Raw genomic sequence first — 11,847 nt, 5'->3', positions numbered from 1 at the left:
AAGTTTGTGGACGACGAGGCGGCGCCGAGGCCCAGCGACAACGGCGTCGCTGCCGCGGTGGGCGGCGGGCCTGATCGCGCCTCCGAGAGGTTCTGGCAGGGGGTGCCGCTGCCCGCGGCCCAGCCGTGCTTGGTCTTTGTGGCCGCTGGTCGTGATTGCGTCGGTCGCTGCGCAGACAAGAGGGCGCAGCCCGGCTCGGTCCTCCCGCCGCTGCTGCTCCCCGCACCTGCCATGGACCCTGGTGACACCCCTGCGCGCCGGCCCCCTGCCGTTCCCTCGCAGGTCCCCCGCGACAACGGCGCAGGCCCCGGCCAATCCTCCAGCAGCGGCGCGCCGCCCGCGGCCGCCGCGCCGCCGCCGCCGCCGCCCCCGGCCGTCGACCTGCTTGGGGGCGACCTCCTAGGGGACGAGACGCCCCCCACCTCAAGTGGCGGCGCGCCGCCCGCACCGCCCGCAGTGGCCGCGGCGGGGCTTGATGACTTGTTGGGTGGCATGGGCATCGGCGGGGGCGCGCCGGCAGCTGCGCAGCAGCCGCCTGCGGTCTCGCCTGCGGCGGCGGTCGCGGACGACCCGTTCGCGCTGCTCGGCGGCGGCGGCCCGGCGCACGCGCCCGCGCCGGCAGCGGCGCCGGAGCTGCCGCTGCTGCTGGGGCCTGAGAAGGGCAAGGGGCTGACGGTGCGCGGCCGGGTGGTTCGGCGGGACGGCGCGGCGGCGTACCACCTGCACCTGTCCAACGGCGGCGGCGTGGCGCTGGACGGCTTCATGCTGCAGCTGAACAGCAACGCGTTTGGGCTGGCGCCGGCGGACCAGGTGGTGGCGGTCGGGTCGCTGGCGCCGGGCGGCAGCGGCGCCGCGTTTGTGCGGCTGGCGGTGAACCCGGCTAAGGTGGCGGCGGGGCCGGCGAGCTCAAAGCTGCAGGTGGGGCTGGTTTGCCGGGGAAAGTGTTCTTTGGCGGGCAGCAGGACGGATCCTGCTGCTGACAAGGGCGCGCGTGCGCGCGTGCACAACACACACACACACATTCACACACACACACACACACACACACACACACACACACACACACACATTCACACACACACACACACACACACACACACACACACACTTCAAGACACGTGCATACAGACACACATCAGCTCACACAAACGCAATCCCACACACAACTTCACACACGATACTCCTGCGCGCACAAACGTACATGCACCCCTGCCAGGTGGCGCTCAAGACGGGGCAGCTGGGCGTGTTTTACTGGGACGACGCCATCCCCCTGCCCGCCGTGCTGGAGGAGGGCGGCACCATAGACGGCTCCGCCTTCCTCAGCGCCTGGCGCGGGCTGGCGCAGGAGTCGGCGCAGCGGCTGGACGTCACCATAGGCGACATAGAGGCCGCAAAGGCCAAGCTGGCGGCGGCACGGCTCTTTGTGCTGGCGCACCGGCCGGTGGGTGCGGGGCAGGCGGTTGTATGTTTGGGGGGGGAGTCATGCTTAGTCAGGGCGTCCTGGCACCTCGGCAGCTCCGCAGCGCTGCTGACTTGAGCACGCGGAAGCTCGCTGACCGGGCGTGGCCGTGTTCCAAACCGCGCCGCACTGCAAGTGCGGGTCCCCCTCCCCTGCTGCATCCCGCACACACACTACGACCAGCATCGTCCTTACCCTGCCCCGCAACACCGTCCATCCCACCCATCCCCGCCTTCCCCCAGGTCCCGGGCACCGGCCAGGACGCCCTGTACGTGACCGCCCGCCTGCCGGGCGTCGCCGGCGCTCCCCCCACGCAGCTGCTGCTCGAGCTGCGGCTGACGCGCGGCGCGCCCGGCGTGGACGCTGCGTTCAAGTGCCAGCGGCCAGACCTTGCGCCGCTCGTGTTTGATGCGGTGGACAAGGCACTCAAGGCATAGGCGTATCCTCGGGCAGCAGCATTGATCCTGATTGGCGCGATCGTGCAAACATACGTGCCGCGCGACTTTGCAGCATTGCACTGGCCTGGCCGCATTCTCGCACCTGCCTTCCTCTTTTGATTTGCGCCGCTGTGTATGCCTATGTCCTGTAACTTTTCCCTGGTTGCGGCCGCTGTTTGCGGCGTCTTTGGGAGTGACCAGCCTGTCAGACGTCACGCTGGTCTGATCCCCGATGGGCGTTTTTCACGGTTGCAAAGGGCCTGCGCGAGTTGCAAAGCTTGAGAACCGGGCTGGCTGAAGCCCTCAACCTTGGGATGATGTTGCAATGGGGAAACCACAGCCCTGAAGGAAGCAGCCACTTGGGGCGGCTGCGCAGCGCACCCGCCGGAGGGTGATATCGCGAGGCGCTCTGGCGGCAAATGCCAGCGAGACCGCAACTTGCCGTGCAGCCGAGCGTGAAGCACGCTGCCCTTGTAGTTGCGGTGGCATCCGCCACGCCCGCCACCTCCACTCCGCCCAGGCTGTATGTAATCAAGCGAACGCGCCAGGCGCTTTGGCGCAGTGGATCTGCAGTGTGGTCGGAGCTTCAGGTGTGGCGGCGCTAAGTGGGATTTCAGAATTTTTGATTTGGGGTGACCCAGCAGCCGCAAATCAGCAGCACCAGCACCAGCAGCTCAACTGCAGCACAGGCATTTGTCGGCCTGCGGCAGATGAGCGCATGCACGCACGTGCCAAGATGGCGAACCCATCTAGCACATCCCTCTGCGTCTGTGCGATCTGCCACCTGACTCGTTGTTGCTCATGCCTGCTACAAGAGCGCCTGGCCGGGCCGCAAGCAGTCCTGCAAGGGGCAGCAGGCACAGCCGAGTGCATGACCCAGTGGACCTGACGAGCAGCCAGAGCTTTGGCGTCTTGCCCCCGAAAGGCACGTAACAGCGGCTGGTCTGAGCGTGATTGGCAGATGGCGTTAAATACGTGTCATTGTAACAGAGCATACTGAGAGCATTCGTGTGCACGCCGCACATGCGGGCACCGCAGGGCGCTCGGCCACAGCGGGCGATATGGGACGGTTGTAGCTACGGATGGCGAGGCAGTCACATGCGTGTGATCATCGCCGCACAATGTGTCATACACTTCACCGCTCGTTTGTAGGGCTCCATTGCTGCAAACTGCACATAGTTACCCGCCAAGTGACACCACGTGCTCTTTCCCTGAGCAGATCTGTTGCAGCGACTGTACACGTATGCAATTTCAACGTTGATCCACTCTGTATTCACGTCAGACGCTTGGCTGATTATAGATCACAGCGCGGAAAGACGCTCAGACTGGAGCCTGGCCTGGGGGCAAGGAGATTTCGATGAGCAGGTTGTAAATATAACATGCATTCACCGATCTTAGGTTCATGCGCCTCAACACTTTTTAGGCGCATGCGCAGCCCGCCGTGCTAGCGGCGCTCCACAGAGTCTGTACTGCGCCTGTGGGTGCCTGTCACGTATCATATAGCAACAGCTGATTAAGTTTCCACCATCATGCAACCGCTCAACTACCCTTGCAGCAGGCCTCGCCACGCTGGGCTGTGCCTGCCGCGGCGCAGCCCAGTTCACACCGCCATCACCGCCGCTGCATCTGCCCTGCTTCTGCTGCTGCTGCTCCTGCTGGCAGCGGCCCCGCGCCATGTCGCGGCGCAGTGCACCACCATACTGGTCGGCTCTGGCGCCACGGTCGACGGGTCCATGATCATGGCGCGCAACGCGGACGCCGGCGAGGCGATCAAGCCGGCTGGCCTCCTGCACCACCCCGCGCCCGGCAAGCCGGTCCACTTCCGGTCAAACATCAACGCCTTCGCCGCCGACCTCCCCGCCGACGCGCTCGCGTACACCGCGTCCCCCTCGTTCTTCACGATGGCCCCCGGCTCCCACAACCCCTCGTTTGAGTGCTGCGGCGTCAACGCCGCGGGCGTCAGTGTGACCGCGACGGAGACCATTCTGCCAAGCGCTAAGGCGCTGGCCGCAGACCCCCTCGACGAGGAGCGGGGCCTTGGGGAGGACGGCATCGTGTCCGTCCTGCTTCCGGTGGCGCGGAGCGCGCGGGAGGGGGTGGAGCTGCTGGGGGCGATGGTGGAGGAGCGGGGGGCGTCGGAGGGCTACGGGGTGGCCCTCATGGACCAGCGGGACCTCTGGTGGGCCGTGGGGCCGCGCGGGTTGCTCTTGCATTTGCACACGTTTGCGTCTGTGAAGGAGTAGGGGCTGATCCTGCTGTAGAGGGCGGCAAAGGGGCGTGTGGCCTTGGTGACATGCGCTCAAGGGTGTGGGCCTGTGCTGTGGAAGTGCGTCCCGCACACTACAGGCCTATCAGCCCCGACGAGCCCGCCTCCACGACACTGCCTGCGACGGCAGGTACTTTGAGAATGGCGGCGGCCACCAGTGGCTGGCCCAGCGCGTCCCCGACGACTCCTACTTTGTGAGCGCCAACCAGGGCCGCTTCACCACCATCCCCACGTCAGACTCAGACGCCCTCGCCTCGAGCGGCGTCCAGTCGTTCGCCCGCCAGCACGGCCTCTGCAACTCGAGCCGCCCCTTCAGCTTCTTCGAGTGCTACATGCAGGACGACCCCTCGGACCGGCACTTTTACAACCGCCCGCGCGTGTCGCGGCTTCAGTTTCTGTACTCTGGCCACCAGGGCCCGGACTACCCCGTCTTCCTCAAGCCCAAGAAAAAGCTCAGCGTCTGGGACGTCGCCAGGGGGCTGCGGGACCACTTCCAGGGGACCCCTGGGGAGCCCTACTTTGCGCAGAACCCTGGGGGCCCCTGGCGGCCGATCAGCCTGCTCAGGACGCAGCTGGCGCACGTCAGCGTGCAGCGGCCGGTGGGGGGAGGCCTGCCGGATGAGCTGACCTTTGTGGGTGAGTGATGGGTGTTTGTGTGGTTGTGAGCACGTGTGTATGAGTGTGTAGCAATGTGTGGCTGTGTGTGCCTGGCTGTGTGTGTGTGTGTGTGTGTGTGTGTGTGTGTGTGTGTGTGTGTATGTGTGCGCGTGGCTGCGTGCATGAAGGGGTTGCGCTCACATGTGAATGCTCTGGCTTCTTCATGTTGACGTGCCATGAAATCCGGCATGTTGAGGTGTGCAGATAGAGTGTGTTTGGCCACCGGTCCATAGGTTGTCACGAGATGCATTGCAGCCGTTGTGGGTGAAGCAAGTGCCAGTTGCCCGACGGAGCGTGAACATGCATCATTGCTGGCGCTTCTTTTCACCATCAGCCAGGTCCTTCATCCCGTGCACAGGGCACTTGCCTCCCGTAATCGCACCCGCGCTGATTTCGACGACACCATCTCTCCCACCCCCATCCCCCGACAAAACAACTAAACAAGTCTACCCCCGTACCCCCTGCCCCTGGCAGAGTGGGTGGCGTGGGGCATGCCCACGCTGTCGCCCTTCCTGCCCCTGTACCTGCGGGCGCTGCCGAAGGTGCCTGCACGTCTGCAGGGCCCCAGCGACCAGCCGGACGACACCACCCTCTACTGGATTATGCGGCGCCTGCAGGTCAGCATAGCCATGGTCCGGAAGCGGCTTTTGTTGTCAACTGAATCTTGTCACTGCGGCTGCGTCCAACCCACAAGCGGGCGGATCGCTTGGGGCCTGTTTTTAGAGGCAAGCCTGCCTGCTTGCAGGTTTGAGTGGTGCGGGTGGGGGTGGCCGAGCCACCAGGCCCGCCACCCTCCACCTTGCCCAGCACCCCTGATGCAAAAGTTCTCCGCAGGCTCATATTCACATGCTCAAAATGCTCAACCCAAACAAAACTCAACCCCCCACCAGGCTGTCGTGTTCCAGGACTTCCCGGTGCTGGCACCCCCGGCCATCAAGGTCATCACAACACTGGAGAGGGGCATCGCCAAGGCCGCACGCGCCATGGAGCACAGGTGCGGGGGCTGCATCAGGGGGTGATGGGGCACCCTCCGCCAGGCGTGCGTCGACACAAGGACATCTGACATCGGCTGTCGCCTGCGGCCTGGGGCATTTCCTGGTAATCAGCTGCCTTGCTGCAGCCCTGATGTCAATGTCAGGCTTCACGGCAGGCACCCAGACCAAGTCCTCACACAAGTGGCTTCTGCGGAGAGGCTTCCGCCCTGCCTGAACCCTAAGCACGCATGCAGTCAGCGCTCACTCCATGCGCCAACCTCGCAACGGCGGACCCACCAGATACAAGGCCAGTCTGGCGTCGGAGAACCCTGGGGCGGCCCCCCAGCTGGTGCAGGACTTCACAGACGCTGCGGTGGAGGTGCGCAACACAGGGCTCCTCCTGGGGACCGAGTCCCCCTTGGGCACTCCCCCTGGGCTGCCCCCTGCTGAGACTCGCATGCACTGCATTGCACGTAGGACACAAAGCTAGACTCATGCCTACTGAACCCATGCAAAACCACAGGTCACTGCCGCGGTCATCTCGAAGGTGACCGCCCTGCTGGCGGCCAAGGCCGGCCTGGGCCCGCTGACTAACGATGACTACGCGGCCATGCTGGTGGCCGCTGAGCTGGAGTACCATTTCCACCTGCCAGAGGGCCCCCAAGGCCGTGGCAAGAAGGACAAGAGGAAGGGGCCCGAGATCAAGGGGGGTCTCGACACGGGAGCCGAGGGGGGGGCGGCGGCGGCAGCGGCTGGAGGGGGCGAGCCGCAGGAGGCAGGGGCAGCGCCCAAGTCGACGTGAGCGACTGTGGCGGTGCGTGATAGGTTTTGCCGCCTGCCTGCAAGCATGTCGCCTTGTGTGGGAAGGCCCGCGTGTGGCGTCTCAAATAGGTTATTAGTCCTGATCTTATCTGGTGAGCCGGCTGGGCCCCTTGCTTGTATGACTCGCAAATCCGATTTGCATACAGTGTCTCTGGGTGAAAATATGACAAGCCCTGTTGCGCCGCCAGCAGCGCAACTCCTGCTGCATGTCTCGCTTGCCGTTTTTGCTGATTTCTGTGATAAGTGCTTCCATTTATATTCACGAGCCAGAACTTGTTTGAGAAGTAAATTCACTCATATGCCTGACAGCACTGACCATGTGTATCATAGTTGTAACCCCCTGTCATTTTTTATCTGCCCTTTGAATTGTCATTTGTAGGGCTGATGCACAGCAACTCTCATCATCTCAAGAGCTGTCGCACAAACTTGAAGTACCAGAATATGGAGTCACACTCAGCCGCAGCGGCCGTTTCAAACGGCTTTTACAAGTATAGATGCACCTCTCCAGCCGATACGCATACACCGGTCACGTGCCAGTCAAGATTGCCAGTCCAAGCACGGGTGAAAGCAGCTGTCGTATAATACACCCTGGGCAACGCATCAGATTGCAACGATTTGACCAACAAGCATGCAAGCAAATCCCAAATCAACAACATCCGTGTTGTGACTTTGCAAGCACGGCATAAGATTATGCGATTAAACCCCAACCCCCTGCACTGTTCCCCTACAAAGACCCCTCACAAAACAGAGTGATGGCTCGAACCATCCACTTTCGCCTCCACCAAAAACATAGCTTTGCCCTCTCACGGCGCGGCGTCGATTTCGGGCGCCGTGATGTCATCCATTTCGCCGCCAGGCGCCGCCGCAGCCTTCGCTGCCTCGCGGCGGTTTTCGGCACCGCCTGGGCCCATGACATCATCACGCGTCACATCTGGCATATCAGCGGCGCCGGCGCCGCCCGTGCCGGCGGCGCCGGCGGCGAGGCCTTCCATGGGCGTGCCTGCACCGCCGCCAGTGCCAGCAGCGCCTCCGCCAAGACCCTCCATCAGCGCGCCTGCTCCGCCGCCGGTGCTGCCGGCGTTGGCGCCGAGACCCGTTGTGGGCAGGCCTGCAGCGCCGCCGGCAGCAGTCCCACCCATACTCACGCCGCCGATGCCGCCAATCACCTCCATAGGCGCCTCTGACGCGCCGCCCTCGGCGCCGCCGCCGAGCTCCATGCCCGCGCTGGTTGTGCCAGCAGGCTCAGTGGGCACAGCCTGGGGGGTGGGGGCGCCCTCTGGGCCGCCGCCCTTGAGGGCGACCATGGCAGGCACGACTGACGGCATGCGAGCCTGGTCCAGGGCAGTGTCGACTGTGGGATGGACACGGGCAGGGTAGTTGAGAAGTTGAGACCGCCGTAAACCGGCAGATACTTGTGAAGATTGACAAAAGCTGACCACTTGCTGATAGTTGTTGGCAGTGGAGCAGAGAGCGCGGATACTCACGGCGCGTGCTGGCAGCCGCAGGTTGGGTTGGGCAGGTGTGGAGCAGGAGCAGGACGCAGGCGTCGCCTAGGGGCAAATGCGCGGCTCACCCTGCTTTGCGGCCGCCAGGGAAGCCTCGTTGAAGGGCGGCAGGTTTGGGGCCTCGGGGTGAGGCCTCGTGGGGGCGCGCACCTGGTGTACCGTAAAGGGGATGGAGGGGGAGGCATTTGGAGGTCAGGGCGCTTGGCAGCAAGAGGCTTTGAGCCATCCAGACCTGATGGCCATCTATACTGTACATACCAAGTGCGCCTCCAACATCCTGTGTTCGGCTCAACGAAACAACCAGCCAACCCCCAAACAATCCTCCTTTCACATTTGAAAGCCCTTTGCCACCGCCTGAAACCAGAATCTGCCCGACATTTCAGACTGCACAGCGCAAAAGCATGCCTCCCAAACATCAAAATCAAGCACCCCGCCACCCCCCACAATTCCACAATTCCAAAACTAAGGCCGGCGGCGCCCACCTTTGCGGCCTCAAACTGCAGCCCCAGCTGCAGCAGCGTCACCGGCGTCAGCGCGTCCCCCATGCGCGGCAGCAGGGTGCCCTCCTCCTCTGCCACGTGGGCCAGCATGGCCTCGACCGCCCCCCTCACGGCCATATCAAAGGCCGGGTCGGTCGAAACCATGGTGTCCAGCTGGGGGGGGGGAGGGTGCAAGCAGAGAGGGGGGCGTGATGCTGCAGCAGTTGCGCTTGGTGCAGAGGTTTGCAGTGATTTGCGGCGAGGAGGGGGCGGGGAGAAATGAGGGTAATGCACAGCTGCTGCCCATCAACCGCTTGCATCATCCTTCCCGCGGCGGGCAGGAGGTAGGCAGGAATGAGAGTGACTCAGCAATGGAACGGTGAACGGGTTTGCCAATTTGCACAGGTGTGAAGTAGAACATGTGCAACCGGGCAAGCACAAGCAGGTCTGTGACAATATCACTTTACAATGTTGCTGGCAGGCGAGGACATTGTGCTCTGGATGCTACCATGGCATCAAACCCCGCCAACGCCCACCTGGGCAGTGAGGCGCTTGACCTGGGCACAGGCATGGGGCGGGACACGGCATGCGTGGGGACAATTGATGGGCATGGGTGGGGCTGCGGAGCTGGGGGTTGATGCAGTTCCCATAAACAGATGCCTGACCGGGCTTCACAGAACCAAGGTTGCCGGCAACAACTACCACAGGGACTGCTCTTAAACCCTGCAGCTGCGTGGTCTGGTGCCGCCTTGCAGAGACCAATTGCATGCCACCACCTCCCAAACGCCGCCTGCTGCCCCGCCACTGACCTGCGCGTGCTCCTGCAGGCACTTGTCCGCCTCCATGTCGCCAAACACAGCCCTGTGGGCGGTGCAGGAGAATCCACCAGCGCCGTGCTTCAGGCGAGGCGCATCCCCTGCTCACACAGCCCTCACATCATACCGGCACGCATGCAGACAACGTCTGCGAGCGTTTGGCAAACGCTGGCATGCGCCAAGACTGGTCTGGCAGGCAATATGCGTGAGCACTGCCAGGTCCGGCCGGCTGCGGACAGGCGTAGGTGTGGGCCCCAATCGGTAGATTGCAGGCGAGCCGTTCACCGACGATGCCAAGTGCACGCCGCTGCATGCTCACCTGATGGCGGGGTACAGCACAAGCTCCTCCTTGGCCGCGTGCTCTGACATGCACTGCAGCAGTGTGTGTGTGTGTGTATGTATGTGTGTGTGTGTGTGTGTGTGTGTGTGTGCGGGGTGGTGGTGGTGGTGCAGGCTACCTTGCAAGACGATCCGCGCCGCATTGCGACATACACCCAACTCGGCCGGTTGAAAAGGTCAATACGCTGCAGGGGTGCAGGCGCACCACTCGGCACGCCAACCTCTGAGCCCGCCCACCAGCATGCGCACGTGTCAGCTCGCCCCCACACGCGCTCACGCGTGCCAACCCGCACGTACACGCAACCACCCCCCTCCCGTATCACATACGCACGTATGCACCCACTGCCCCGCACCATGATAAGCTCCCACGACAGCAGCTGCCGGTTCTCAGCCGATAGCCCGGGCCCCAGCTTTGTGTAGCAGTCGTACAGGGCCTGCGCGGTGCACGAGGGTGGAAACAAGGTGAGGGGAAGAAAGGTTGTGTGCAGCTTGTCCATCAGACAAAGATGCCAAGTATGATTGGATGGTCAACAGCTGCAAGAGAGCCACTGCAAGCAGCCTTGCTTGGACAACCACCGCTTGCGACTTGCACAAGAGTCCGTCGCTGTGCACAAGGAGAGGCGCACCATCAGCACTTGCACGCGCAAGGTGCCCCAACCTGCAGCTACTCGCCTTTGGCTGCTCCTCCCAACTCAACCCACGCGCAACCCGCGAATAAAAAACAAATTCAATTCCAAGCCGCTCTAGCCCACAACACACCCATCCCTGCCGCATCATCAACATCAATATTCAGCCCACCCTGAGCCTGTTGTGGTCCAAAACAATGAGCTCCAGCACGTTGATGCTGATGGGGGTCAGCACTCGGCTCAAGCCCAGGTTAACGCTCACGGCTGCAGGGAAGTGGAGGGGCATGCAAGCAAGGTTGGGCGGGTGTGGGCTGCGGTGGCAGGCAGGGCAAGCCTGGCTGTGTGGAGTGGCACAGGACCAAGTCCACTTGAAGTGGGTTCAGAAGCGGTGTGTGCTACCAAGGGTGCACGCATGAGTTTTGCGTGCAGATGCACCCAAAGCAGCAGTGGAGGAAAATGGGCCGGACAGCACAGTGCTGGCCCCAAATGACGCAAACGTCCTAAGCGGGTAGAGTTTGTTTCAAAATGCAACATCGCAGCAACTATCCCCAGCTGCTGATTTAACTACAGCACACAAGCTGGTAATAGTTGCTGCGATGTCACATCTTGAACCCATCAAAGTCACGCAGAGTGGGGACATGCCAACCGCCCGGGACCTTTCGCGGCTGACAGATGCATCTACAACCAATACAGCAGCAACCGCGCTTCGCCCAAGTGCACATGCTGCAGCATGTTGATGTCAATGAACAAAGCAAGATAGTGTATCCTGACAAGTTGTAATGCAACAGCACGCATCCGCAAATGTACGGTACCCGTCAGTGCCACGCGTTACCATGCGACTTACCTCCTGCAGTGACATCGATCTGGGGGCTGTGTGTGAGGCCCACAGTGGCGGTGCCGCTGCCATCAGGGTTCCCAGCAGCGTTAAGCATGGAGGCGGCCATGTTGTCACCTGATAACGGCACGCTTAAAGAGAACCTGCGGAGGCGCGGTGTGGCAGCACGTGCGGTGATGTCACCACCTTCTGAGGCAGCGGGCGCAGCAGCGACAGCCAAGCCAGATTTGGGACGGCTGAGCGCAGAGCTAACAAATTCACGGGTGTACTGGTTGGGTCCTCAAACGTGGCGGTACACAAGTTGCCTTGCGGAGTGCGGTCTAAACAAACTTAGATCGTCCGTGTCACCTTACGATACGTCAGCACGGCAAGAGTGCGAGCAATAGTTAAGAGGAAACGACTGAAAAATTTCATGAACGATGGGCTGTCGTGTAATCGTTCAGTCCGATCGGGGGAATTTTTGGGGGCTGTGCACAGATACTGTGATGAACCTTGCGCCCACAAGCCAGATGTAAAGGTCACGAACACGTGGCGTAAAGGTGAAAGCAAACTTTCACACATGACATATTGCGGGGCACCCTCGACATTCGGTGGGTCATGTGACAGCGGTTGAATGCACGACTCATATCCATC

General features: G+C 62.4%; 3 protein-coding genes across 3 annotated transcripts; 2 read left to right on the top strand and 1 right to left on the bottom strand.

The window, feature by feature from the left end:
- Positions 1-231: 231 nt before the first annotated feature.
- MNEG_7799 (AP-1 complex subunit beta-1) lies at positions 232-1,896 on the top strand (the record flags this gene model as incomplete). The annotated part of the gene is made up of 3 exons (XM_014043730.1): positions 232-918; positions 1,217-1,441; positions 1,702-1,896. The coding sequence occupies 3 exons, from the start codon at positions 232-234 to the stop codon at positions 1,894-1,896; spliced, it is 1,107 nt and encodes a 368-aa protein (XP_013899184.1).
- Positions 1,897-3,425: 1,529 nt separating this feature from the next.
- Positions 3,426-6,595, top strand: MNEG_7798 (putative dipeptidase; the record flags this gene model as incomplete). The annotated part of the gene is made up of 6 exons (XM_014043729.1): positions 3,426-4,075; positions 4,293-4,798; positions 5,294-5,436; positions 5,710-5,813; positions 6,094-6,172; positions 6,317-6,595. The coding sequence occupies 6 exons, from the start codon at positions 3,426-3,428 to the stop codon at positions 6,593-6,595; spliced, it is 1,761 nt and encodes a 586-aa protein (XP_013899183.1).
- An 823-nt stretch (positions 6,596-7,418) lies between these two features.
- MNEG_7797 (hypothetical protein) lies at positions 7,419-11,323 on the bottom strand (the record flags this gene model as incomplete). The annotated part of the gene is made up of 9 exons (XM_014043728.1): positions 7,419-7,966; positions 8,189-8,270; positions 8,603-8,773; positions 9,136-9,156; positions 9,409-9,460; positions 9,734-9,786; positions 10,107-10,187; positions 10,552-10,643; positions 11,224-11,323. The coding sequence occupies 9 exons, from the start codon at positions 11,321-11,323 to the stop codon at positions 7,419-7,421; spliced, it is 1,200 nt and encodes a 399-aa protein (XP_013899182.1).
- Between the last annotated feature and the right edge of the window lie 524 nt (positions 11,324-11,847).

This window comes from Monoraphidium neglectum (genome assembly GCF_000611645.1).
Source record: "Monoraphidium neglectum strain SAG 48.87 unplaced genomic scaffold scaffold01417, whole genome shotgun sequence".
Taxonomy (NCBI): Eukaryota; Viridiplantae; Chlorophyta; class Chlorophyceae; order Sphaeropleales; family Selenastraceae; genus Monoraphidium; species Monoraphidium neglectum.
Note: the sequence above shows the minus strand (reverse complement) of the source record. Positions and strands in the feature narration are given on the sequence as shown.